The sequence below is a fragment of the Quercus robur genome, chromosome 2 (assembly GCF_932294415.1).
Source record: "Quercus robur chromosome 2, dhQueRobu3.1, whole genome shotgun sequence".
NCBI classification, from domain to species: Eukaryota; Viridiplantae; Streptophyta; class Magnoliopsida; order Fagales; family Fagaceae; genus Quercus; species Quercus robur.
The window spans coordinates 761,932-787,930 of NC_065535.1; the positions used below are offsets into that span (position 1 = coordinate 761,932).

At 38.8% G+C, this 25,999-nt stretch overlaps 2 protein-coding genes across 7 annotated transcripts in view; one reads left to right on the forward strand and one right to left on the reverse strand.

Annotated features, from left to right (window-relative positions):
- The first annotated feature begins 922 nt into the window (after positions 1-922).
- The window catches only part of LOC126708058 (mitochondrial carrier protein CoAc1), a 53,396-nt gene continuing 28,319 nt past the window's right edge, over positions 923-25,999 (forward strand). Inside the window, exons 1-7 of one of the 5 annotated variants that reach the window (XM_050407898.1) lie at positions 924-1,932; positions 3,684-3,769; positions 3,854-4,061; positions 5,197-5,329; positions 5,585-5,769; positions 6,731-6,859; positions 7,219-7,353. In XM_050407898.1, the coding sequence (XP_050263855.1) occupies positions 1,741-1,932; positions 3,684-3,769; positions 3,854-4,061; positions 5,197-5,329; positions 5,585-5,769; positions 6,731-6,859; positions 7,219-7,239 (954 nt within the window). In that variant the 5' untranslated portion in view covers positions 924-1,740 and the 3' untranslated portion in view covers positions 7,240-7,353. Of the gene's footprint in view, positions 1,933-3,683; positions 3,770-3,831; positions 4,062-5,196; positions 5,330-5,584; positions 5,770-6,730; positions 6,860-7,218; positions 7,787-25,999 lie in introns of those variants that run through there. The other 4 variants (XM_050407880.1, XM_050407904.1, XM_050407884.1 and 1 more) reach the window with 4 other exon arrangements.
- On the reverse strand, positions 10,190-15,690 carry LOC126708032 (G-type lectin S-receptor-like serine/threonine-protein kinase At4g27290). 2 transcript variants are annotated; one of them, XM_050407856.1, is made up of 7 exons: positions 14,368-15,690; positions 14,117-14,239; positions 11,585-11,742; positions 11,278-11,488; positions 10,907-11,144; positions 10,681-10,768; positions 10,190-10,602 (listed from the first exon to the last, which is right to left on the reverse strand). In XM_050407856.1, the coding sequence occupies exons 1-7, from the start codon at positions 15,653-15,655 to the stop codon at positions 10,309-10,311; spliced, it is 2,400 nt and encodes a 799-aa protein (XP_050263813.1). In that variant the 5' UTR covers positions 15,656-15,690; the 3' UTR covers positions 10,190-10,308. The 2 variants fall into 2 exon arrangements, with proteins under 2 accessions (XP_050263813.1, XP_050263802.1); XM_050407845.1 differs by having other exon boundaries at positions 10,681-10,831; positions 14,368-15,689.

Genomic DNA, 25,999 nt, shown 5'->3' on the forward strand with positions numbered 1-25,999 from the left:
ATATGGATTTTTAGCAACTCGAGCCTTAAAGGCTCGATTTTGGGCCCCTAAATCGAGCCTCTGATGCTCGATTTTCATGGATTGTTCGTCTCTGATTTGGATTGTTCGTCTCTGATTTGGCACTTTTTCCAGGTGGCGTCTACATGGAAATCGAGTCTCTAAGACTCGATTTCTAACCCAAAAATAAAATATTAATGACCCAAAATGCAACCCAGAATGCAGAAACAGCGGAAAAAAACGCAGAAAGAAAGAAAAAAAAAAGAAAGAGAAGAAGAAGAAGAAGAATTGGAGATCAGCTCAAGCTGACCCAGGCCGCGCCAGATCCAGGCCGGCGACATAGGCCGCGCGCGATAGATCCAGGTCGCCGCGCGACCTAGGTCGTACCGCGACCCAGTTCGCGCGGCGACCTAGGTCGCGCGACGAACCCAGGTCGCACCGCGACCCAGGTCGCGCGGCGAACCCAGGTCGCGCGGCGAACCCAGGTCGCGAGGCGAACCCAGGTCGCACCGCGACCCAGGTCGCGAGGCGAACCCAGGTCGCACCGCGACCCAGGTCGCGCGGCAAACCCAGGTCGCACGGGTTTTTTTTTTCTTTCTTCTCTGATGAACACCTTCTTCTCTGGGTTTTTTTTTTTTTTTTTTTTGTTTTCTTTCTTCTCTGATGAACACGTTGGTGCTGCCCTTGTGGTTTTTTTTTGTTTTCTTTTTAAATGTAAATCGAGTCTTAGAGACTCGATTTCCATGTAGACGCCACCTGGGAGAAGTGCCAAATCAGAGACGAACAACCCATGAAAATCAAGCATCAGAGGCTCGATTTAGGGGCCCAAAATCGAGCCTTTAAGGCTCGAGTTGCTAAAAATCCATATAGTTTGTAAACCGGTCCTCTTAACTATATAGTTTGCTTTTGATGGGTAATTACCCATTTTGGCCAAAAACCCCCCTTTGAATTCGCAATTCAGAAGCGCGTTCAAACCGAAAGATACACAGAAAATAGAAAAAGACGAACAAATTTCGTCGAGAAAGAAACCTCAAGGAAACCTCCTCCTTCCAACGCCGAAGGAGAACAGGTACTTTCTCTTCATATTCGCATACCTGTTCTCCTACAACAAAAAGCTTTCATCTTTGATAGGTTCTCTTCTCCATATTCGATCCAATTCCTCAATAAATTTCATTACTTTTATGTGGGGATCGATCATTTGGTCTTAGATTCAACTGGGTATTCCTTAGATTGAAGGGTTATCAAGTATATGCTCAGACTTGTGGCTATTCGGATCAAAATCTGCAATAATCTCAGGTTTTTTTTCTTTTTCCAAAAGGGTGTTGATGATTTTGCTTTAAATTGGTGGGATTGGTGTTTTAATCAAAAGGGGTTGCTGATATTTGATCTGGGTCTTTGTGTTTTGGGTGAAATATTTGATTGACAGTGATAAACGTTAAGTTGGTTATGGTTGTTGTAATTGAAGGAAGGGTTTTGGATATTTGATCTGCCTAAGCCAGGTTCTGTGTGCATGTTGATGTATCATATTGTCATTGGGAAGAAGGATCGGCTTGTGAACGTGCCCACCTGGTTTCTGGGTGCTCTCAGGCCATTTTGCCTGCCCATTGAACAAAAGGCCTTTTCATTTTGCGTTCCTAGAGATAGATGGGATAGGGAGTTCTTTAAGCTGCAGGGTGGCTAAGTAGAATTTGTCAAATTTACGGAGTTTTTTGGTAGTGAAATTGTTTTTTTGAGTGATTTGAGATGGATTCCTCGCAAGGATCGGTGTTGTCTTCAAATGTGGCAGGGCTAGTTGATGGTTCATCAGCTCAAAGAGAGGTGTCTTACCTTGATGGTATTCCTATTTATGTCAAGGAGCTTATTGCTGGAGGTGCTGCTGGTGCATTCGCTAAGACTGCAGTTGCACCCCTGGAACGGATCAAAATACTCTTGCAGGTGAAGCATACAAACAAAAAAAAAATGTTCCCATTCTCAAAATCTTTTCATTTTTTTAATGAATATAATTAGATATAATGGTTCTACATGACTTGCTGTATCTTATAGATATGCTCACACGCACCTGATGAATTTTGGACCCCTAAACATGCTAGGCACTTGGGTATTGAACCTATAACCTCATCTTCCACCTTGCTTCTTACAAGGGGAGGAGGTGCCATTTGAGCTAAAGCTAATTGGCACCAAAAATATTACCATTAAGTTAACTTAACTTCAAAACAAACTATGGAGAATGCAACTTAAGCTACACCAAAATTCGGATGATGTTATTTAGAATGTGGATGGTTGGGGGTATGTGAAGAGGTAACCATTATAGTTATTTTGGATAGAGTTTTTATCAAGTGGTTGGGGGCCTTGGAGTGGGATTAAGTATAGTTGTTAATATAGCGGTTTGAAATTATTAGGCATGGAATAATGTGGAAAGAATAAAAAGTTGTAGTATATATTTGGAGAGTGGGAGAATCTGTGGCCAATAAACTCTGGCTCAAATCACACGTCCTCCTCCTCTTAGAATGGATAGAGGATCAGGTCAAGGTTCAAAACCCATTCGATGTGTTTGTAACTTATCAATATCAAAATAAACAAATAAATGAAATAGTTTGGGAGAAGTAATGTGTTTAAATAATAGAGAAAGCAATGCCGAATATGTATGATCATTTGACAGGATGAACAGTTTTGCTTGTAGTTTGGAACCTTGTTATGATTGTAACGATTTTTGTGTCTGATTTTGGAGCTATAAATTATATGGGTATCATTTGGAATTTGGTTTATTTAAGGAAATAATAATAATAAAAAAACAATAGGACCATGGATGATGTACAACCATGAGAGGCCAGAAGGTTAACAAACAGGGTAGCTTTAAAAACATAGGTAAGGAAGTCGCCAAGTTGATTGAGATTTTTGCCTACCTGTAATGGCAATGAATGACAGAATTAGGTAATGAGGGATAAGGTAATTTGATTAAGTTTAAAGATGTGAGAAGGATGGAAGGTACGATTGAAAGTTTGTTGATTTTGCAATACGACAGGCTATCATAGCATAAGCTCACAATAGGCTTAAATCTAAATGTAGGATGGCAAAAACCATATGTATAGTTGTCCCCAAGTATTGGGAAGGCTTTTTTTTGGCTCGAAAGGGAAAGCAACTAATAGGTGAGTTATTTTATCATATTTGGAGTAATTTGATTGAGGACCATTTGGACTCAGAGAAGTTGTGCTATTAATGGGAGTTTGGCTCCTCTTGAGGAGGTTAGTCTCCCTTCCTATAAAATGCATTTGCTTCACTTGACGGTTCTTTCTCTACTTATCTCAATCTTTTAGATTTTTTACACAGTAAGCAGTCAATGTCCCTTTCAGTATTTTCTTTCCGTACACTTCTGCATGCATTTTTCAACGCAGTATCTAATAAGGAGGACTGATTAGGAGTTGCAGTTTGATTTGTAGTTTGAGTATGATTAGAATTTTGTTAAAAGTGATTATTCATACAAACTTGATACATAAAGTGAATTTTTTTTACATGCTATGATTAATTTTAGTATGTTATAATAAGTATTAAAGCTTGTTTTGAAGCTTGAAGCCTGGATTTATCATTAAAAACTAAAATCTAGTGCTTCATACTTTTCTTTTTTTTTAAATTCATAATTTTTTTCCAGAATTTCTTAACTGTATTTTTCTGTGTGGGGATATTTACAGACCAGAACAGAGGGATTCCACTCTCTTGGGGTGTTTCAATCTTTGAAGAAGTTACTGAAGCATGAAGGTTTTCAAGGATTCTATAAGTAAGTTCACACTCATTAAATTCAATCATTTATTATATCTATCCCACAATAACGTATTCTAGCTTATACTTGTATGTATTTTAGAGGAAATGGAGCAAGCGTCATTCGTATCATTCCTTATGCAGCCTTGCATTTCATGACTTATGAACAGTATCGGTGTTGGATCCTGAACAACTATTCTGCCTTAGGAACAGGGCCCCTTATTGATCTTCTAGCTGGTTCAGCAGCGGGAGGAACTGCAGTTCTATGCACATATCCTTTAGATCTGGCTCGTACTAAACTTGCTTATCAGGTATATATCTTACATAATAATGATGAAACATATGGTCTTATCTGAATGAGGTGGAGTATCTATGGCATAGTGTGAATTTGTAGTTATTAAATGTAAATTAACTGATGTTTCTTGTTTACTTATCAAAAAACTGATATGTTTCTTGTTTAGGATTGTAGTTAACGCTACTAAAGATTTTTCTTTGTGAGTTGTTATCTAATTTCTTATGCTTTCCTCCACATTAGTTTAAAATATGAGTATTAAATATTCATCTAATTTGTTTTTATATGTGCCAATATATAGAGTTTACCTCCAAATTAGTTTGATGGAAAATTCCTCCAACACACTACGTGGCAATTCAAACGACCATCCACATGTAGTTTTAGTCACATGACCTATTTAATGAGCCACATTATTTAATACATGTGGATGGTTTTAAGAATCACCACGTAATGGATTGGAGGAGATTTCTCCAAACTTGTGACTATGTCCTAAGAAAAAAATGTTGTAATGTTTTTGAAAGTTTATTTAAAATATCTTGCATAATAATTTTCTTGTGCTATATTTTGTTTGCTTTCTATATTTTTCAAACATGTTTTGTGAAGGATTTGATTCATATATATTTTTTTAATAAGTAATAATATATATTAAAAAAAAAAAACAAATACATAGATTTTTTTGGTTTAGGGAAGTGAGAAACTATGGGTTTGTTTAGATATCGCTTATTGCTGAAAACACTATAGCAAAATAATTTTTAAATGTATGAATAGTGTCGTGGGACCCAGTTTTAAAGCAAAATTTGCTAGATTCCGTACTTGCTAGTCCCGTGAACATGGGACTCAGGGAAACACAAATGCAGACTACAAAAAAGCAGTAGGCAAACGCACACTATGTGAAGCTCTCTATCAAGATGTTTCTTATAACTTATTCATGATCTGCTTGTCTTACCTCTGATGATGTGCTCACAGATAATTTGGGTTAGTGTAAATGCATAGTAGTTCAGTGTTTAGATGACTATTTAAATATGTTAAGCTGTTTGGGAATTTTATGTGGAGTTTCTGGTTCTTTTTCATCTTCTGGTTGATTGTTTCATAGTTAAAATTGTCATTATTTGATGCATTTTTACTTTTGTATTTAATTCTTTATGGTTTTGTAGGTTACTGACACTAGAGGAAGTTTTAATTATGGAATGAAAAGCAATCATGCTCAACCTGCATATAATGGCATAAAAGATGTACTTAGAAGCGTTTACAAGGAAGGAGGTGTGCGTGGACTTTATCGCGGTGTAGGTATGTATGTGCTACATTGTTGTGTCCGTTACCTTACAGTGTGGTGAGCCATTACATGGCATTTATGAGTATTGAAAGGTTTTTTTTTTTTTTTTGGTTTGAGGGTGGGGGCAATTGCCTTTTTTTCCCCCCATTTTATAGCTGAGCTCCATAATTATCCTTGTCAAAGTTGTTTGTCATTTTTCCCCTCTTTCCCTATGTGATATAAAAAATTGGGTGGTTAATATTCATTAAAAGCTTCCTTTTTTTGAGCAGGCCCAACACTCACTGGAATCCTTCCTTATGCTGGTTTAAAGTTCTACATATATGAGGAACTCAAGAGGCATGTTCCTGAAGAGCATCAAACGTCCATTATGATGCGTCTCTCCTGTGGAGCTCTTGCTGGGTTATTTGGGCAGACCTTCACGTACCCATTAGATGTTGTCAGGAGGCAGATGCAGGTATTGCCTATTGCAATCCTTTTACACTGTTGGTAGCAAGGGAGCTGCTTTTTCTTTAACTGACTAAACTCTAGAAGTATTTTCTGGGGCAAGCAAAAGTTGATGCAAGAGGAAGCCATGATGGTAATATAGCTATTAACGTCTCTATGAACCATGTTCTGAGCTCATGGTAGCTAAATGGCAGTGACAAATTTTAGGGTTTCTGTCAGAAGACGTGGTTTTTTTTTTTTTTTTTTTACAGCAAGCCACATGGTGAACAGGCCAGGGTTGCTGTTTTATTAATAATTGTATACGTATACTATCTCCCTCGGTCTGGTTTACTCATTGACATTAGCTATATATAAATTTGATTGTAAGCAACATATCAAAGCTGGGGTAGATGCCTAGATTTGACCCTTTAATTGAATGTTTTGACTCATGCTGTATCCAGATTTTCTTAGTTTAGAATGACCAGCAAGGGTGGTTTGCTAATCTCTTAGGAATTGCATGATGGTGAAATAGTAAACTAATCAGCTTGGTACAGGTTTTACAAATCATTTTACGGGTAGTGAACCAATGATAGAGATTTGCTGAAAATTCCAGAGGTCAACTACATGCAATAGCTATCAAAATTATGAAATTATTCCTGATACATGAAGAAATTGGACTGCCAGACTTGAACTTTTTTAAAATTTTAAGGATTAAAACTAATTACTGAACAAGATACAATGTAGTTGCTATACTGACCTCAGGCTGTAGATGAGTATATTTAAAATTAATAATGCATCTCAAGTTTACTTACCAATGGTTGGCTTGAGCTCAAACGCAACAAGCAAAGAAATAACTTGCACAAAGCTTTTGCGGTCCATTGGCTTGACATTCTTGAAACATTGATGCCATTGTAATTGCTAAATCAAGTTGATACTTTAACATGAGTTACATGGATCTGATGTTTTACATTACTTGTGGGGTGCAATTGCAGGTTGAAAATTTGCAACCTTCATTCCAAGGAAGTGCCAGATATAGAAACACATGGGAAGGTCTTACTACTATTGTTCATAATCAAGGATGGAGACAATTGTTTGCAGGTCTAAGCATTAACTATATAAAGGTAATTGTTGATAGTTACTTTATACAAGCTCTGTCTGGATTTCAGATTGATGCTTTTCAAGATATTGTCTTCTAGTTAAATTCTTCTGTAATTGCTGCACTTTTCTGTGGTTAGCTTTCTAGGATTTCATGTTGGCCAGAATGTGCATTAGCAAATATTAATTGATCTTCTTGAAGCACTGCAACAATGTGGTGTTATGCTCTCACTAAATATATTTCTTACCAAAAAACATTCATGTGCAGAGAGTTGTTCTTTTTCTTATAGTTCAATGATGTAGGTTTGTCTGTCTATGATGTATCTATCATTGATGCTTCAAAGAAGAATTTTAGACACTGATTGCTTAGACCAATCTTTTTAAGGTGTGGAGTACAAGTACATAGACCACTTAAACTGTTAAGAAGAGAATACAAAGTTATTAAGGGTGACCTTGTTTGTGTGATTGGTCTCTTGAAGCACAAGTGTCTTTCTAACAATGATTATATTATGTTCTTAGATTGTTCCTTCTGTGGCCATTGGTTTCACTGCGTACGACATGATGAAGTTTTGGCTCCGCATCCCACCTCGACAGAAGACTCAATCAATATCTGCTGCCTAATTCCTTTGGAATAAGACCATAAATGCAACTTGGTTACATTGGCTGTGCAATGCAGAATGACGACGATCTATAGATGCAAGTAATTAACAAAGGTGTCCTCAAAATAATACTCTGATTGTCTTAGTTAATGATTAATAAGATATGGTGAACTAAGTGGGTCCAAGCTGTAAACTTGGAGTCTTAAGTCTGTTGAGATTCTATTTATATTCAAAGCAGTGTGCTTGTTTTATTGGGGAGAAAAATAATTTTATATGTAAAAATTTGTCCTTTTTAAAGTTGTTTAATCATATGGCTGGAAAAAGTTATTTGATTTTTTCCCAATTGTTATTGAATTAATGTTGTTTGGTTTAAAAGTTATGCTGTGTATCCGAGAGTTAAGCTTTTTTGAATATACATCACTGTCAGTTTCTTTAAGACCTTCTCTCTTCTCCCTTCTCTCCATGTTTGTGTTAAACCTTATTTTTGGTAAGTAATTTTTTGGGTTAAAACCATTGCCACAAGATAAATATAGAGAGAATTCAAAATCATATACTGCTGATAGGATACACAAACTTTGATATTTAAAATTGATATGATGAATTGGGAAACTATGAAACAACTTGGGATTGATTGTGACTAGCTCAAAGGCAGCCTGTTATATTTGGGACACCAGCAATTCTGAAGATTTGCCGTCTCATAATTTGTTATTTGGATAGTTTCAATTATCACATTTTGCTCCTAGATGCATAGATGCTTTTTGGTTTGGTTTGGTTTGTGACACTTCAGTGTTTAGTTCCCTTTAGCTATGTTAATCAGTTTGGTAAACTTTAATTAAATTTGATGAAGTGATTAGAGGGTATATATATATATATATATATATATTCTATGACTCATATATTCTCAAAATTGATACATTTAACCCATCGTATCACAGATTAATTCTCAAATTTAATGGCAAGGCATTTTTCCTTTGCGCCACAAGATAATACACTTGTGAGAAACTCAACACATAAACATTGGTTTAGTGGCTTAAATATATACTTGTGCATGGTTATCTTTTTACTAAGCTTCAGAATGTGATCTATGATTGGACAATTGGATAGACTCTAAGGAGGTGTGAGTCGTGAAGTAGAAATTTTTTTATTTTTTATTTCTTATTTTTTTTAGAAATGTTTTTTTTTTTTTTTTTTTAAATCTGTATTAGAAGGTGATGCATTTGTGTTATTCAAAAGTGGCAACATAAGAAGTTAATGGTCTCTAAAATCCATATTAATATCTATATCCATATAATATCTATAAGCCGAAGTATAGTATTTATTACTGCTATACTCCTATTAAACCACATCAATATAACATTTTGATCCATTCAGTATAGTTCGGTCCCATTCGGTCTACTTTAGTTCATTTGGTCCATTTCGGTCCCAGTCCATCCAATTCTGTTCATTCTGTCCACTTCAGTACAATTCGGTCCACTTTGGTCCTATTTGGTGCACTTGAACCTCATTCTGTCCACTTCAGTCCCATTCAGTCCAATTAGGTCCCATTTCATCCACTTTAGTAAAATTCGGTCCAATTAAGTCCACTTTAGTTCAATTCGGTCCTAGTCAGTCCACTTCAGTCCAATTTGGTTCACTTTGATCCATTTGGACTAATTGAACCTTAAATTAATCCATTTAAATCTTTTTATTAAATTATATTATATATATGTATTGTTGTTGAATGCAAATGTGTTCCATTATATAAAACTTGTAAAAATAGAAAATATTTTTAAAAATACATGCACTATTTAACTAACAAATTTAACTTACAAATATCGTGTGGGTTTATGACTAATCTTTGGATAAAGGGTTGTAACACTTTTTACATTTAAAGAGAAAATGAAGTAATAATTTTATGCTAGTGAAATCACGTCTTAGTCTTGGCTCTCACAGCCAAGACTAAAATTGGTTTTGTCAATGGCACAATATGCCAATGAATACCGTCCAATTTTCATTTTTCAGTCGTTGGATAAGATGCAACACAATGGTGCTCTCGTGGATTCTCAATTATATTTCTAAAGACGTAGTTTCCAGTGTGATTATTTACATGTAGACAGCTTGAGATGTACGGCTGGATCTTCAAGAGAGGTTTGCACAAAGGAATGCACCTTGAATCTTTCAGATTTAGAAGGCAATCTCATTTCTTGCTCAAGATTATTCCACTTTGAGTGCTTACTTTACTAGGCTTAAAAAACTTTGGGATGAGTTATCTAATTATAAGGCCTGGTTTGATTATCGTATTCAAGAATACATTATGCCTTTTTCGGAATTGTATTCAAGGCAATTTGGACCACTTTTTAGTTGGAATTACTTCCAAATTATCAAGAATACTTCAATTAACCTTTGTTGATATATTGAGATCATCATTGGAGCCGAGAACTAAAGATTATTAACTAGTATAAAATGAGGTGTTTACAGATGATTCTTTTTACTCAACCTACATTCTTAGATTCAATATTAAGTGTGTCATTTTCAAACAACTACACCTCATTCATTTCAAATCCAAATTGGGTAAAATCTATGTCCATTTTAAAATTTTGGATGTCTACTTACAAATGAAACAATTTTCACATAGAAATTCATTATAGTGGGAAAGATAAGGAAAAAGATCATCAAATTCTCATATTTAAGCATATTAAAAGTTAGTTGTCTCTGAGCAACTTTTGGCCCAAACTCAAACCTATATAGTATTGTAGAAGCCATTATAAACCTTTAAAGTTCAAATAAGACTAATATCACATACATGGAGAATACAAGTGTGTATAATTTACAAAATGTATAGATGAAAAATATCAATCATAAGATATGTTATACAATGCAATTGATATGATGCTTGACTATCGAGCCTCTAACATGGTAATAGTAATTTCATTGACTGAGGGTGACTGGTTCTTGCTTGATGAAGGTGATTTTTTTCCTACAAAGAAACCTAGCTCTTTGGGTTCAGGTAATGAACCCTCACTGTGCAATAGCATAACCACAGATGACATATTTGGCCGATTGTCATGATGTTGTTGCAAACATAAGAAACTAATATGGAGGCAACGTATAATCTTCGATTGGATGCCAGAGTCTTCTAAGAAAGTATCAATCAGTTCTAAAGGCCTACCTTCTTTCCATAATTTCCATGCCTAAAATATTTAAAAATTCTCAATCATTATTTGCATCATTATATGTAAGATAGAGGATGAAATTTGTTGAGAACTCACATGTTCAACAAGGTTTAGACTATGGTCTGGATGGAACCAACCTCGATTTTTCTTTCCACTTATTATCTCCAACAACAATACTCCAAAACTAAAAACATCAGATTTTACTGAAAATATACCATTAATTGCGTATTCAGGTGCCATATAACCACTGCAAAAACATCATTAAGCATTAAAATATTTGATTAAAAAAATGTCAACAATAAAACATGTTGAGAATACGTACTATGTTCCAGCCACTCGTTTTGTGTTTCCTTCAGTTTGATCTCCACCAACAATTCTAGCCATACCGAAGTCAGCAATTTTTGGAATCATCTTACTATCAAGTAAAACATTGCTTGCTTTGAGGTCTCTATGTATAATCCTCAATCTAGAATCTTCGTGAAGATAGAGAAGCCCTCGCGCAATCCCATAGATAATGTTAAAGCGCATAGACCAACCCAAAACTGTAGCTCTTGTTTGATCTGAAAAGTTTCTCATTTATGTTAATACTAAGTTGAACATGAATAATGAAACAAGAAATTGGAATTTCTTCAAATAACAATGAAAACTTTCATGGAGTTTGGTAAAAATTATTTGTTTTAGAGAAGTTCAAACCAAAAATGAAGGAATCCAAGCTTCCATTGAGCATATATTCATAGATTAGGATTTTCTCATCTCCTTCAATGCAATAGCCCAAAAGCCTAACAAGATTTCGATGTTGCAATTTGGCGATTAGTATAACTTCATTTTTAAACTCGTTCAATCCTTGTCCAGAACTCCGTGAAAGCCTTTTCACAGCAATTTCTTTTCCATCTACTAGGGTACCCTGAAATTTCAAATATGCAAGTAGTTTTTTATTGAAGCTAAGTATGGTAAGAATTGCTTTTTTTGTGATCTTTATAAAAGCATGCTAGAGAGTTACCTTGTATACAAGTCCAAAGCCACCTTCACCAAGCTTGTTATTACTTGAAAAATTGTCAGTGGCAGTGGCTATGGTAGCTAGGGTGAAGAATGTGACCTCCATATCTTCACTTTGGCCTTCAATGTTTTGGTCTACCATCACATTATTCTCCAATTTCCCTGCTAAGATCATGATGGGCTTCACATTATACATAAGAAATAAGAATAGGGCAATTGTTAAATTCGGTTTAGACCCACTGGTTAATTACACAACAAAATTATTATTTGATTTCTTAGGTGATCCAAAATATCAATATCAATAATCAAAATACAAGAAGTGACCAAGTCATAAAGCAAAATAAAATAAAATAAAACTATGAACGCATAAGACACGTAGGTTGTGTTTGACATTGGCTTAAAAAGTATGTTTGTTTTTTTTTTTTTTTACTATTTGGCTTGTTTTTGCTACTATTTAGTTTATTTTTGATACTATTCATGGGTCCCATTGCACTTTTTGATACTATTCATGGATCCTACTTTACTATTTCAACTATTTTTTAACTTTATCTACAATACTTTCAGTAAAAAATTTACAATTTCAGTTAAAGAAGTTATTCTCAAATAGACTTGTAATATGATCTGAAGTGAAAAACCTATGGAGAACTCTCTAAAGGAAAAAGGACTATATGTGTAAACTACTCCCACTAAGGCAATCGACTAGAAAAGGATGTGTTTTACAGTCTTGAAAAAAAAAATTTGTACCTGGCTTTAATTTCCCAATAGATAACTTCTGCGACTCACAATAGCTTTAAAACTTTGAGCTTCTTCCTATATGGATTCCTTCGATTCCTTCATGAATGGCAGGTCTGTGTAAATTAACTAGAACCTTTGGTGCACTCAAATTAAGGTACTTCCTTGAATATTTGATCTACAGTCAACTCACTAGAAGAAATGCTATGTGGTTTTGAGCTTTGGATCACAAGATTTTATAAAACTACTAGGATTCTCTCAAGAAAGCTCATGGATGAAAGGCATGGTTTTTTCACTAAAAGTGTTGTGCTAGTTTCTGCCTTTCCAACTTTACTAGAAATCTTGCATAAGATAGTATAAATTGGTGTTTACATATATGGTTATAATCCTAATCAAAACAAAGATTTAGATTATTTTTTGTGATTCTCGTTCAATGGGCCATTTCAGCCCATCTTTTTTTTTTTGAGCAAATTTCAGCCCATCTATATTTACTAGCTTGAGTCAACCTCTTGTTTCCCCCGCTTTAGGCCACAATATATTTTAGCCTTACCAATATTTTGCAAATTTTATTCCTTACCATTACTTTTCTTAAGATCAAATGGCTAAAACTTCACAGCTTTTCTTGTTCAACATCTTATTAGCTGCTTTATACGTTTTTAGAAGTTCAATTAAGGGTTTGTTTGGATACCATTTATCCAGGGACAGAACCAGGATTTGAACCCGAGGGGGGGGGGGGGGGGAAAGCATGAACCAAAAAAATTTCAAGTGACATGGTTTATTAAAAAAAAAAATCATGGTAGGCAAAACAATTGCATTTTATTACCATAAATATTTAAGTCAAGAAGGAAATAATATGAATAAAAAAAGTTGAAAGTTACAATATGATATTCTAACATTTTCAAAGAAAAAGAATAAAAAAAGAAGAGGACTTCGGATCTCCAAATTTTGGGTAATTTGAATAAAAATGTTGATTTTATCACGTTGACCAACTCACCAATATGATAAACCCATACTTTTGAGTGCAACTAAAAATCATACTAATGAAGTTTTCAAAACTTTTTTTGAGGATTTTAAAAAATTGGGATATTAATATTAAGAGTTGGCAATGCTACATCATTAATATTGGCTTCTAAAAGAATTTTGCATTTTATCTTTTGAAAAAAATTTAAATATTGTAATTGACTTTCCCATAATTTATAAATCAATTAAAAAGTCATATAAATTATTGTCACCCCCGTAAGGGAATTTTTTTTTTCTATGAGATTTTTTTTGGTTATGAATAATTGAATTATGATATTGGTGATTTGTAGATTTTTTATTGTGTTGTATTTAGACCATAGAGGAGCCACAGGCCCAAAGAAAGGGTTAGGTGATTAGTTTCTTTTGGGCTATTTGGACCAATCCAAAAACTTGAGGGGGGCCAACTATAAACTCTAGAATATGAGTCTTCCAATATACTAAATTTTTTCAAAGAAATGGTTTTTTTTTTTTTTTTGGTTGGGGGTGGTGGGGGGGGGGGGGGGGGGGGCGCAATGGCCCCCTGCCCCTTAGTGGGTTCGTCTCTGCATTTATCGTTGAAAACTGAAAACACTATAACAAAATAATTTTTAAGTGTGTAAATAGTATCATAAGACTCAATTTTAAAACTGTTTTTACTTAAAAAAGTATTTGCAAATTTCATAAACAGTACACAAAACCCACACTAAAAACACAAACACGCGTCTACTTTCATTTTCAGTACAATCCAATACACTAAAGATTCTTGAAATATCTTTTCCAAATGGGTCAGAGAAAGAAATATTACCTCTGACTTTTGTCCTTTTGCTAATGCAGTAGGGAATGAAGAGCACGCCAAAAACGACCGCAATTGCAACCACAACTATCACTATAACCTTCATCTTTTTGTCTTTCTCCTCTTTATGATTGACTTTGCAGAAGAAAAGCAAAAATATTTTAGTAATAATGCATTAAAATAGATGGAAACAACAAAGATTATAGCTTCAATGGCATGTAAAAATATAAATTAAAGAGCAATAAAGACCATAGGCCTATTACCTTGCTCTGAAGCAGGCATTCGAATATATACATCCTGCCCATTAGCTGCAAGCTGTCTAATATCAATTAGATCCCCAAACCACATGGCGCAGCCACTTCCTCCATTTTTAATATCTGAGTTTGCATAAGCCGTACAGGAACAGTTGTTCAAACATTTGACTCTGCATTCGTTAAGATTCATACTTCCGTTCACCCAGGAATACGTGGTATCTGGCATTTTGAGCCCAACAAATTTAGCAAACCCAATTTTATCTTTATCCTCGCAGCTCAATCGGGTAATGCGTATACATCCCTTAGACCACTCATCTGGGTTCCATGTATCTGGTAACTTATGCTTGAATCCTTCTACACATTGACAGATAGGTGACTTACCAATGATACAATTTCCATAAGGACCACATAAATTATAGGTGTCACATTTGTCTTTTGGTGTAGAACTGTATGTGGTCCATTTTTGTTCTGCTTCGACCCATATGTAGTTCTCAAATGAGAACGGATTTTCTTTCAAAACTCCTCTTGAGATTACAGATTTTTTAATCAGGTGGAATATGTAGTATACCTCATCGCTGTTGATGACAAAATCGTTGGTGGAAACCGGATTTTCGTTCATGTTTGGTAAACCACTGAAACCAAGGCCATTCCATGGTCCGGTCCGTGAGAGCTTCTTGGTGCCTTTCTTTAAGAATATTTCAGGGTAATTATGAAGTTCAACCCCACCACTCAGTTCTCCAGGAGACGGGTCATCTGGACTCCTCCATGCAGATATGCGCCGTTCCAGACCAGTCTTTAAGTCCCATCCAATCTTCATTCCTGGTAGCAAAGTGTCAGAAGGATAGTCAAAGCTTTGCCACAAATATTTTTCTGGGTTTTCTTCCTTCTCTTCTCTTAATACTAGATTTCCTGAATCTAAAAGCTGGACTATTGGATTCCAGGCCTTTTTTATTGAGTTTGCCGACCAAGCAACTGTTCTATTCTGGCTGAGAAGAACAAGACTACCTGAACTGTTTACCATCAACATGCCAGACGAGTCGTTTATTGGATTGAGCCGGTTTGCTACCCAAACAACCGTTCTAACTGGGATATTGTTGTACCATATTCCCAAGTAACGATTGCTGGAATTACCAGGACTAAAGAACCCCAGGGCAAAGCTTCCATCTCTAGAGACTAGGGTCATGCCTTCAGTGAGGGATTCGGATTTTGCGATGCGGTCAGCAGCATCCGACACTACAAAGAAGAAAAGAAGCAAACTCGAACTCAACAACAACAACACAAAAGCAAAGATATCCATTGCTTCCTGTTGTTAGAGCTCTTAGCCAACATTTTAAAGTTAGGCCTATTATAATGAGCAAAGACATGGAAGGCCATGCATTGACTTAGGCACGTGGTTGTTTTTTGAGTATTGGTTCATTAAAAAAAGACTGGCTTATCAGAAAACTCCACATTTTTTTGTGAAGCAAAAATCTCTTGTATTTATTACTCGCAGTCGTAGATGTCACATTTTTGGAAAGGTGAGCACTAGGATTTGAAATTAAGGAGAATTAGGTAACGTTCTGATACAGCTTGGAAAGCGACGTCTGTATTTGGCATCCATAGTTCCAGAAATTATAGAATATTTTAGTGGATTTAGTTACTTGTCTACAACTCTACTACAAGATTTTCACTTGTTTAAAATTTTTGAGTCAATAATTAATTTCTGTTAAAAAATTTTTTCTACCTAACAATTTTAAGTAGGTGAAAGTTTTTTAGTAGAATAGTGGATCACATCATTTATTCATTATGTAAATATTATAATTTCTTCCATAGTTTGTTGGTCCCACGGTTACAGTAGCCAAAAATCACGTTCAAAGATTGAAAAATGCGTCTATTTTTCTGTCAGCATGTCCCATGCATTGTTTACGAACGCACAAACTTATTCATTTTTCAGCAAAATTTTCATTAAAAATGGGTCTCACAGCACTATTCACACATTTAAAATTTATTTTGTTACTGTGTTTTTAGTTTTTCAGCAATAAGCAGTATCCAAACAGACTCTTATCAATTGTGCTTATTTTTACCCAAGTACCATATTTGGGAATTATAATATTGTTCCCGTAATATAAATTTACATTACAAATACAATGTAAAGGAAGAATTTCCTTGTAGTAATAACATATCTTCTCCTCTCATTATTCATAATGGAGTCCACAAATTAAAAATTTAATTAATAAATCCCATATTACGTGAGAGAAGTGAAAACATCATAGTTGCACTCCCAAAATAATCCTAAAAATAATGTAGTAGTATTAAGTTAAACTTTTTGATTGAAAGACATAAATAAAGAAAAATGTTTCATAACATTTTCACAATAAATTTTAAGTGTCAAGCAATTACTAGTTCTAATCTGAGTCACCATTAAGATCACTTTTTTACTTTTTTTTTTTTTAGAATACTAAATATTTTTAACACAGACACACACGAGGAGAGGAGAGAAGGTTTTTTAAAGAAACTTATAGTGGTGTATATCCAAAAGGGCGTAAATCACTTTTTAACTCTATTAGTAACAATTTGACACCTAGAATATATTATGATGAAAATTTTATGAATATAACATTTCTCATAAATAAATGTGGCTTGTCACACATTTAATTGGAAGGAAGTGTTATAATAATAACATTTTCATAATAAATCTTAAGTGATAATTTATTATTGGTTCTAATTTGAACTTATCATTAAAATTACTTTTTTGTCTATCAATAACAGTCATTAATGACCTCCCACTTAGAATTGTTGTATAAATATTGTGAAAATATTATGAACGCATTTCGCTTTAATTAGAAGCTAGATTTATGGTGAAAATATTATAAATATAATATTTCTCTTTAATTTATAAGCTAGATTTATACGCATTTGTTTTTGCTTCCGCATGGGAGCACGGCTAGTAGGAACTTTGACTTGGTGTGAAGTTTGATCCAGACTTATAGACAGCTGAGAGACTTGTGCATTGTGCGAATTGTGAAAAATCTTATCTCCTCCCTCTGCTTCAATATGATGGAATTTTTTCTCACTCTCTACAATGTACTAAAGTTTATTGAGAAGAATTTTTTATTTTTCTAGTTTTGTCTCACCATGGCTGTATTATACTCTTTGCAAATCCCCTCTAACTTTAATGAATAACGAACTTGTCACATATTATGGTAACTAAGCTAGAGATAAATACAAACTAAATAGCCAATATTATCAATAATAAGAATAAAAAAATTTTGTATCACATTTTGTATTTCACTTTATATTTCACCAATTACAACTTGCCATATATTTGTTTAATTTTCCTTATAAATAGTTAAAGTTTAAAATGGAAAAAAAAAAAAAAAAATCATATGACAAATTATGATTAATTAGTAGAACATAAAGTATATCACAAAATGTGATATAGAAGATTTGTATTTCAATAATAGACACTACAAGAAAAGTGTGCCAATTGATTTCTAGTTCTTAAAAACTTTGATTCCTCGTTAGAAGTTGCAGAAAAAACCTTATAGTGGAGCTCTTATTTGGACAAGTATCCCTATCGAGAATCGACATGCACCGGCCGCTATTGACTTACATGCCTGTGTTCATTGACAAAACCTTCCTCAACATTTACCCGTGGGCTAATAATTTCGAGCCAGGTGTATAGCAGAGCTGGTATGGGTTGACATGGGGATGGGGTGACCCGAGTGGGACCTATCCAATATGAGAGGTCATACACCGATCCCTCTTATACATAAAATATTCTCATGCAAAAGTTGTAAAAATCAAAAACAACTACTGTAACGTTGTATACCAGCAGCTCTTAGCCAAACAGAACTATTGTAACATCCCAGTCATACCAAACCCAAAAAAAATAAAAAAAAATAATGAAAGTCAGATTTTTAATGGGTCTCACCTGCCTCCCAACTACCCCCACCTACCCACCATTCTCCACCACTCATTTCACACTATCATTTTCTCTCTTTTGGCCGGTCAACAAGGGTCTACTACTCTTGTTTTCTTTTTCATCTTCTCACAAGTACAAACACTCATCTCACACTTCCTCACACTCTCCCACCAGTACCTTCATGCCACCATCTCCACCATCATTTTTCCGGTAATGTCACCGGAAAATCCTTAGAAACTTCTAAGCATTTTCATCTTCTATTTGAGATAAAAATTTCTAATATTTTTGGTGGGTTTTATACTTTTGCTTGAGGTTATTTTTATCTAAACTTTAATAATGTTACCTGTAGTTGCACGATTTTCCTGGCCCAACTTATGTTGATTAGGCCTTGGCCCAAAGCGCAACCCACAATAAATATTTGTAGAGGATGGGTCAAAGAACTTAGCCTCAGTGAACTTGTTCGGCCTAATGCATGGACAATATTGTTTGTAAAAAGAAAATAAAAACACCAGAATGGATATTTCTCAAGTATGATTTTATTTCTCTTTCTTCCTGATACAGTTCTCGCCCCCCCTTTCTTTGAGAGACTCCACTACATTATATATTTCTCTTCTTTTAATCTCAACCTTACACCTGTTGATCATCTAAGCATCCACTTGAGCACCTGTCCCATCAGACGCCCTCATCAGTCCCTTTGTGAGTTGCAGAGGCCAAGGCGGTACTGTTCAGGGGTCTTTTCCTCATTAATGCGGCCAAGAGGGTGGTTGGGGTGCAATTAATGTGGTGGTAGCCTTCCATGAGATATTTTGGATTTAATTCTTTTTATATGTTGTGAAGATGAGCTGAAAGGGCTGGGGAAAGTTCCTCGTCTGGGCTTCATGATTTCCGAGGAGGAGTTACTCCTCGGACAGGTTTCCTTGGCGCTATTGGGATTGAGTACGCTTCATATGATGCTTCTCTTCGGCCAGGACGCTCCTCGGCTGGGCCTGAGTTTGGAATAGCCCATCATTTTTGGGCCGGGCCCCACAATAGCCCCTCAAAACTCCGGTTTTTACCTCCCCCCGAGGAGAAAAGCGGGGTTTTGATGTTTGTGAGTGGAGGGAAATAAGGAGATCGTGGGGCGCGCGTGCGGACCGTTACTTTTGACGCGCTACAATTTACGAGGCGTGGCCATTAACTTCTGGAGGCGTTATGTTCCCTTCATCCAACGGCTTGGCGTGGATCGAACGGTCATCGTTTTTTTTTTTCCGTATTTTTAGGCAGGGATGATCTTTTCTCTCTCCTCCCGGCTATATAAGGCGTCAGAGGGGTTCAGTTCCTTCTTTCATCTGCATTTCACAAACCTCAAAAGACTCCAGAGAACTCCATCGAATCCCAGGGATATACGAACACTTGCGTCCGTTACGCCGCCGTAGCCGTTTTTGTGAAGCGTTTCATCCAAGAGAGATTTCCAGGCGTCCCCTTGAGCGTTTTGTGAAGGTACCAGTACATTTCGCTTTTCTCTCCGTTTCAATTCCCTCCTCGGACTCTACTTTTCTTTTCAGTCTTTACTTTCATTTCCCCAGTTCAGTTCAGATGGGTAGATTCGAAAAATTGGTAAAAACTCCAGCCGCTATGGAAGCCTTTAGGGCGAAATACCACATTCCCCCGGGGGTTGGGCTGCGGCACTGTCCTCTTGAAGGAATATTGACAGATAGAGCTGAGGGAGAAGTCGTTATCCCCATGATTGCTTTCATAGAGGGAGGGATGACGCTTTCCATGCGTAGGATTACAAGGGAATACATGTTCAACCATAGGTTGACGCCGTATCAGTGTGCCCCGAATATGTTCAAGATACTAGGCTGTGTAGACGTCTTAGACGAGCGGATGAATCTAGGCCTCACTTGGCATGATGTGGCTTATCTGTACGAATGTCACCGCCTCGGGGATGATGGGTATTATCTTAAATCCCGGAACGAGGACGTTAGGTTGATCTCTTGTCTCCCAGTATCCAATAAGACCGTGAAGAATGACTTCCTCATTGCTTCTGGGGAGTGGTTCGACGGTATTCATTGTCCAACTCGGGCAGGGAACCCAGGTGCGGCGTTTTTAGGATCGGTCCTTTTTGGGAAAGGATTTAGTATTAAGGGGTTATTATATTTTTTTTTTCTTTTCTTGTTTTGTGTGTAATTGGAAAATTTCATGGACTGACCCCACTTTTCTTGGTTGTTTGCAGACAAAGTTCACGTCGCTCCTCGGATAAGCCTTGTGAACGTGCCAGCGCTGAACTATCTTCTCAGGTCGGAGATTTACGCTACCGAGGACGGACAGTTGCGTGCAGCCCATCTGGTTTTGGGCTATCAACCTCTAAGCAGCGCTTTCCAGGCAATCGGTCACGCTATAAGGGCTGGCAGTCCGAGGCTGGCTAGGATTGACGTGTCCCAGGACGGATTCCTAGCTGACCACGATTTGCCACCAGTTGTGTTGCCAGGTGTCAGAAATCCCTACTTAGCAGAGCAGCTACCTCCGGTAAACGAGCCTGGCGCTGTTGTTTTGGTTGAAGAAGAGGCTGAATCATCTCGTCTTTCCCTTGAGGAAGAGATAGATAAGTTTTACTTCGAGGAGGAAATTCAGCAAAACCCCTTGGTGGAGTTTTCTAATCCCGAAGTAGAGCAGGACCAACATTCCGCAGTTGGTGTTCCCTCAATCGTTATCTGCTCGGACGATACTTCAGACGAAGAGGTAGAGCCCATGGCAGGAAAGGGAAAGACTCTAAAGGAGCTGATGTCCTCCCGAGGGAAAGGTCAGTCATCAAAGGTTCAGTCATCGAAGGGACCAAGTCCATCAAAGGTCAAAACCCTTCCCCCTGTGGTCCCCCAGGGCGTCTCGGACCCTGGCCTTAAGGTTAATCCGGCTGAAGAAGAAGAGGCCGGTTGACACTCCTGAGGAAGGTGAGGTGACTGCCCAGCCGACCAAGCAGCAAAAGACTACGCGGGCGCCAAGGAGCAGAAGGGGTAACTCCTCGGAGAGCCGGGATGAGGAGAACCTTGCTGACGTGCGCGCCTCCCCTCGTGCATGGAACCCCAAGCTGGAGCTGGATGGGGTTGCCATCTCCTACAATGCTTCGGTCCGAGAGTATAACCGAGGCCGGGCAGGGTACGTGGCGGATGCCTTAGAGCAACCCCTACTCCTTCCTCGGGACATGGAGGCCTATAGGCGATTCTCTCAGCCCGAGCTCTTCCTATCCCTAAAAAGGGATCTCGCGTTGGTAAGTAATCCTTTTACTGTTTTATCAATTTATTTACCCCCGTTAGATTTCTTTTTCAAAGCAACCTTGTTTCGTTCGCAGATTACTCAGCAGGTGTTCGTGGCTGATGAGTTTTGCCGCGATAGCCGTAGTCGGGTTGAGGCTGAGACCCAGGCTCGGGCGGAAATGGAGAAAGCCTTGGTGTCCCTCAAGCATGAGCACCTTAAACTCACGGACGAGTTCAAGGTGTCGGAGAACCGGCGCAAAAGTGCAGAGGCTGGTTTAAAGAGTGCCGAGACCCAGGCGGAGGACCAGCGCAAAGAGCTGTACACGACGCAACTTAACCTCATCATTGAGAGGCAGGTAGTGCAGGATCTCAGGATTGCCCTGCAAAAAGTTGAGGATGAGCTGAGGCAGGCCAAAGAGGAGGCCCAGTTGATCCGAGAGGCTACTGAGGCCGAGAAGAATGCTGCTCGCCAGCTCGGGGCTGAAGAGACGGAAGCCAGGCTATCCGAGGAGATCCCCGAGGTGTGCAGGGATTACTGCAGTATTTCATGGGCTCATGCTCTCGATGCTGCAGGAGTTCCTACGGATTCGGCACTAAGACTGCCCGAGAGCATCTTCTATCCTCCGGAGATCTGAGCTAATCCTGATGAAGCCCAAGTCGCTTCGGAGCAAGACCTGGCGGTGCCTGATGCCGTCCTCGTGCCTGATATGGCTAAGGATCCTGCCACAGACTCTACCATTGAGATTCCTCCTCCTCAGCCCGAGCAGAAAGAAGATCCTCCCGCTAAGGCTTAGCCTTTTTTTTTTTTTTTTTTTTTTTTTTTTTTTTAAATGAGAGTTGTCTTGTTTTTTCATTCTTTTGTAAGGACCTCTCTTTCTAATGTACTCGGAATATTAATATAAAATGTTCGTTTTGCCTACTACGGATGTATGTCAGTAGCGCTCTTTTTTAAACATTTGCAACGATGTAGATACAGGCAAACGGTCAGAATGAAAATGGGTTTTTGGGTTGCGCGTTTGAGGGTCGCGATGGTGCTAGACTGTGCGCATGTATTAAAAATGATTTTCTTTAAGTAATAATCTCTCAATCTATCACAAGTAATAATTTCCCCAAAAGTCTGTGGTCCGAGGAGCCAGGCAGGACTTAGGTTCTGCTTAAAACTATGAATTGTCATAAGTAATAATTTCCCCAAAGTCTGTGGTCCGAGGAGCCATGCAAGATTTAGGTTCTGTTTAAAACTATGAACTGTCATGAGTAATAATTTCCCCAAAAGTCTGTGGTCCGAGGAGCCATGCAGGACTTAGGTTTTGTTTAAAACTTATAAATAGTTGGCTTAAGTATTAATTTCCCCTGAGTCTGTGGTCCGAGGAGCCATGCAGGACTTAGGTTTTGTTTAAAACTTATAAATAGTTGTAATGTAGACTGGCAAGCGGCAAATAGTCATAAAAGAAAACGTATGCTAAGCCATTCTTATTAATAATAATACCTCCTGAGGTTATTTACATTCCATGGTCGAGGTACAGCTTTTTCATCCAAATCTTCTAGGTAGTAGGCGCCTATTCCGGCCACGGATGTGACACGGTATGGTCCCTCCCAATTGGGCCCCAACTTGCCCCAAGAGGGGTTCTTTGCGCTGCCAAGAATCTTCCTCATCACGAGATCACCTGGACCCAGAGGCCGCAATTTGACGTTAGCATCATACCCTTGTCTTAGCTTCTGGTGATAATAGGCCATGTGAATCGTGGCCTTTTCCCTTCTTTCCTCGGCTAGGTCCAGACTTCTTCCTAGCAACTCATCGTTATCGCTTGGGGTAAACGAGCTAGACCTCAACGTGGGGAAATTGTTCTCGATCGGAAGCACGGCCTCAGCCCCATAAGTCATGGAGAAGGGGGTTTCACCGGTTGAACGCCGCGGCGTTGTCCGATAGGTCCACAAGACGTGCGGTAGTTCTTCTACCCATCTCCCCTTTGACTCATCTAGTCTTTTCTTCAATCCGTTCACTATGACCTTGTTCACGGCCTCGACTTGCCCATTTCCTTGGGGGTATGCGGGGGTGGAATATCGATTAATGATCCCAAATTCACGGCAATACTCCCTAAAATTCTTGCTGTCAAACTGAAGACCATTGTCGGAAATGAGTGTTCTCGGAGTTCCGAAGCGGGTGATAATGTTCTTCCAGATGAATTTCTGGGCGTCCACGTCCCTGATGTTGGCCAAAGGTTCAGCCTCCACCCATTTAGTGAAGTAATTGGTTCCGACTATTATGTATCGCTTGTTCCCCGCAGCCTTGGGGAAAGGCCCGACAATATCAAGACCCCATTGCGCGAACGGCCATGGACTAGAGAGTGGGTTGAGAACCCCTCCGGGTTGGTGGATATTCGGGGCAAACCTTTGGCACTGATCGCACTTCTTAGCGTATTCCTGGGCCTGTCTCTGCATGTTCGGCCACCAGTATCCTTGGGTGAGTGCCCTGTGCGCCAGCGATCTTCCTCCGGTGTGACTTCCACATACTCCCTCATGCAACTCCTCAAGAAGAGACTCGGACTCTTCTGGATGTACGCAGAGCAAGTACGGTCCAGAGTAGGAGCGCCGATAGAGTTTGCGGTCCTCTGATAGCCAAAAACGAGGAGCATTTCTACGTATCTTCTCGGCTTCTAGTTTTTCTTCCGGTAGGATCTCGTCTTGGAGGAAATTCCTTATGGGGTCCATCCAACTAGGGCTTTGTCTAATCTGATGGACTTGGGTCGGGTTTCCACTGATGGGACTGGCCTTGACTAGATCTTCGACTAGGATCATTCGTGGCAAATTACGTGCCGAGGACGTGGCAAGAGTGGCCAGCGAATCTGCATGAGTGTTTACGCTCCTGGAGATGTGCGTCAGGCTGAAGGATTCAAAACTCGTCTGTAGCCGTTTGACTTATGCCAGATACTCTTGCATCCTAGTATCTCGAGCTTCTAGCTCTCCCATCACTTGTCCGACCACTAACCTGGAGTCCGAGAAGGCTTCTATTACTCTTCCACCCAATCTTTGAACCATTGCCATCCCTTGAAGTAAGGCTTCGTATTCGGCTTCATTGTTCGTAGCCGAGAATCCGAGTCTTAATGATTTTTCGATGACAACGCCGTCCGGCGATATTAAAACTATCCCAACTCCTGATCCTCTCTGGTTGGCCGCGCCGTCCACATAGACCTTCCAATGCATGGTCTCCCCGGCTGAAACTGCGCCAACCAGTTTTCCACTCAGGTCTTTCTTCTCGGTTATCGTTTCTATAGAGGGCTCAGCAAACTCCGCTACCAAGTCTGCGAGGACCTGTCCTTTGACGGAGGGTCTGGGCATATATTTAATATCAAAAGCCCCCAAAAGAGCACTCCACATGGCGATCCTTCCTGTGTAGTCAGCGCTTCGAAGCACGGCTCGAAGGGGAAGCTGAGTCAGAACGATGACCGTATGCGCCTGAAAGTAATGAGGAAGCTTCCGGGTTGCATGCACTATCGCCAGAATTGCCTTTTCTAAGGGTAGGTATCGCACCTCGGCCTCATGTAGTGATTTGCTCACATAGTACACCGGTCGCTGCACCCCATTATCATCCCGTACCAGTACCAGGCTTACGGCGTGGGGAGCTACGGCGATGTAGGCAAACAGCACCTCGTCTGCCTCCGGACTGGACATGATGGGTGGTCGGGACAGGTAGTCCTTAAGCTGTTGGAAAGCCTGAACGCAATCCTCCGACCATTTAAACTCTTTCCACTTGTTTATCAGGAGGTAAAAAGGCCGACATCGATCCGCCGATCGCGATATGAACCGGTTTAATGCCGCAATCATGCCAGTGAGCTTCTGCACCTCCTTCTGGTTCCGAGGAGTCTGTAGACTGTTAATGCTTTGATTTGGTCGGGACTTACTTCTATTCTCCTATGGGTGACCATGTACCCTAGGAATTTCCCAGACCCGACCCCGAATGAACATTTGGAGGCATTCAGCCGCAACCGGTGCTCCCTTAAGATAGCGAAGACTGTTCCAAGGTCTTTCACGTGCTCGGACACCCTTTTACTCTTCACAACCATATCGTCTATATACACCTCAATGATCTTGCCCAGTTGTGGCTCGAACATCCGAGTCATCATCCTTTGGTAGGTTGAGCCCGCGTTCTTTAGCCCGAACGGCATCACCTTATAATGATAATTTCCGATGGGCATCATGAAAGCTGTTTTCTCTTGGTCCTCTAGCGCAAGGGGTATCTGATGATAGCCCTGGAAGGCGTCCAGGAAGCTCATTCGGGGGTGCCCCACGGTTACATCCACCAATCGATCGATTTTGGGTAGAGGGAATGGGTCCTTGGGGCACGCCTTGTTCAGGTCCGTGAAGTCCACGCAGACCCTCCACTTCCCCGTCTTCTTCCTTACCACCACTGTGTTCGCCAACCATTCGGGATAAAAGACCTCTTTGATAGCCCCTGCTCTTTTCAACTTGGCCACCTCGTCTCTTACGGCGCTAACGTGTTCCTTTG

What these genes read in the sequence shown, in the direction of transcription:
- LOC126708032 (XM_050407845.1), bottom strand. Translation starts at nt 15,655, where the DNA reads ATGGATATCTTTGCTTTTGTGTTGTTGTTGTTGAGTTCGAGTTTGCTT. An exon ending in AATGCCTGCTTCAGAGCAAG is followed by an intron (nt 14,240 to 14,367) that starts GTAATAGGCCTA and finishes TCTTCTGCAAAG; the next exon opens with TCAATCATAAAGAGGAGAAA. An exon ending in CTTGGATTCCTTCATTTTTG is followed by an intron (nt 11,145 to 11,277) that starts GTTTGAACTTCT and finishes GAAACTTTTCAG; the next exon opens with ATCAAACAAGAGCTACAGTT.